At 60.9% G+C, this 573-nt stretch overlaps 2 protein-coding genes across 2 annotated transcripts in view; one reads left to right on the top strand and one right to left on the bottom strand.

The window, feature by feature from the left end:
• EMH_0045380 (uncharacterized protein) overlaps window positions 1-154 on the top strand; it is a gene marked incomplete at both ends in the record, with an annotated part of 6,496 nt that extends 6,342 nt beyond the window's left edge. The window contains one exon of the mRNA XM_013496063.1: window positions 107-154. Within this exon, the coding sequence (XP_013351517.1) occupies window positions 107-154 (48 nt within the window). The remainder of the gene's footprint in view (window positions 1-106) is intronic.
• A 22-nt stretch (window positions 155-176) lies between these two features.
• EMH_0045370 (uncharacterized protein) overlaps window positions 177-573 on the bottom strand; it is a gene marked incomplete at both ends in the record, with an annotated part of 939 nt that continues 542 nt past the window's right edge. Inside the window, one exon of the mRNA XM_013496062.1 lies at window positions 177-427. Within this exon, the coding sequence (XP_013351516.1) occupies window positions 177-427 (251 nt within the window). The remainder of the gene's footprint in view (window positions 428-573) is intronic.

Raw genomic sequence — 573 nt, 5'->3', positions numbered from 1 at the left:
GAGTTAAAGACAGCGAGGAGAGATGCACAGAGACCAATGCATGGGCAAGGGCTCCCCGCAGCAGCGGCTTTTGCTGCTGTTGCTGCTGCTGCTGCTGCTGCTGCAGCAGCAGATCCTGCAGCAAAGCTTCCTCCTCCAGGTCGTCTTCAGCTGAGACCAGACGGGTGCTGCTGCTGCTACTCCTGCTGCTGCTGCTGCTGCTGCGGCTGTTGCTGCGACTGCTGCTGCAGCTGCTGCTTCTGCTGCTGCTGCTGCCGTTGCTGCACCTGTTGCTGCTGATGCTCACGCGTCGTTTGCTGCTGCGGCGGCTGCTGCTGCTGACAGAGCTCCTCGAGCGGCCACGCAGCTTGCTGTTGTTGCTGCTGCTGTTGCTGCTGTCTCTCTTGGCTGATAGAGTTTGCTGCTGCTGCTGCTGCTGCTGCTCGTGCTGTGAAGCAGCAGCCTTGAACCCTGCTTCTGGCGCTGCCGCTGCTGCTGCTGCTGCTGCTGTTGCTGCAGCAGCAGCAGATCTACTTGCTGCGTCCAACGCATTCTGTTCCTCTTGCTGCTGCTGCTGCTGCTGCTGCTGCAGCA

Source organism: Eimeria mitis, genomic scaffold (genome assembly GCF_000499745.2).
Source record: "Eimeria mitis Houghton genomic scaffold, Emh_scaff1892, whole genome shotgun sequence".
In the NCBI taxonomy this organism is placed as follows: domain Eukaryota; phylum Apicomplexa; class Conoidasida; order Eucoccidiorida; family Eimeriidae; genus Eimeria; species Eimeria mitis.
The sequence above is the reverse complement of the archived record's forward strand: the minus strand, read 5'-3'. Positions and strand labels throughout refer to the sequence as shown.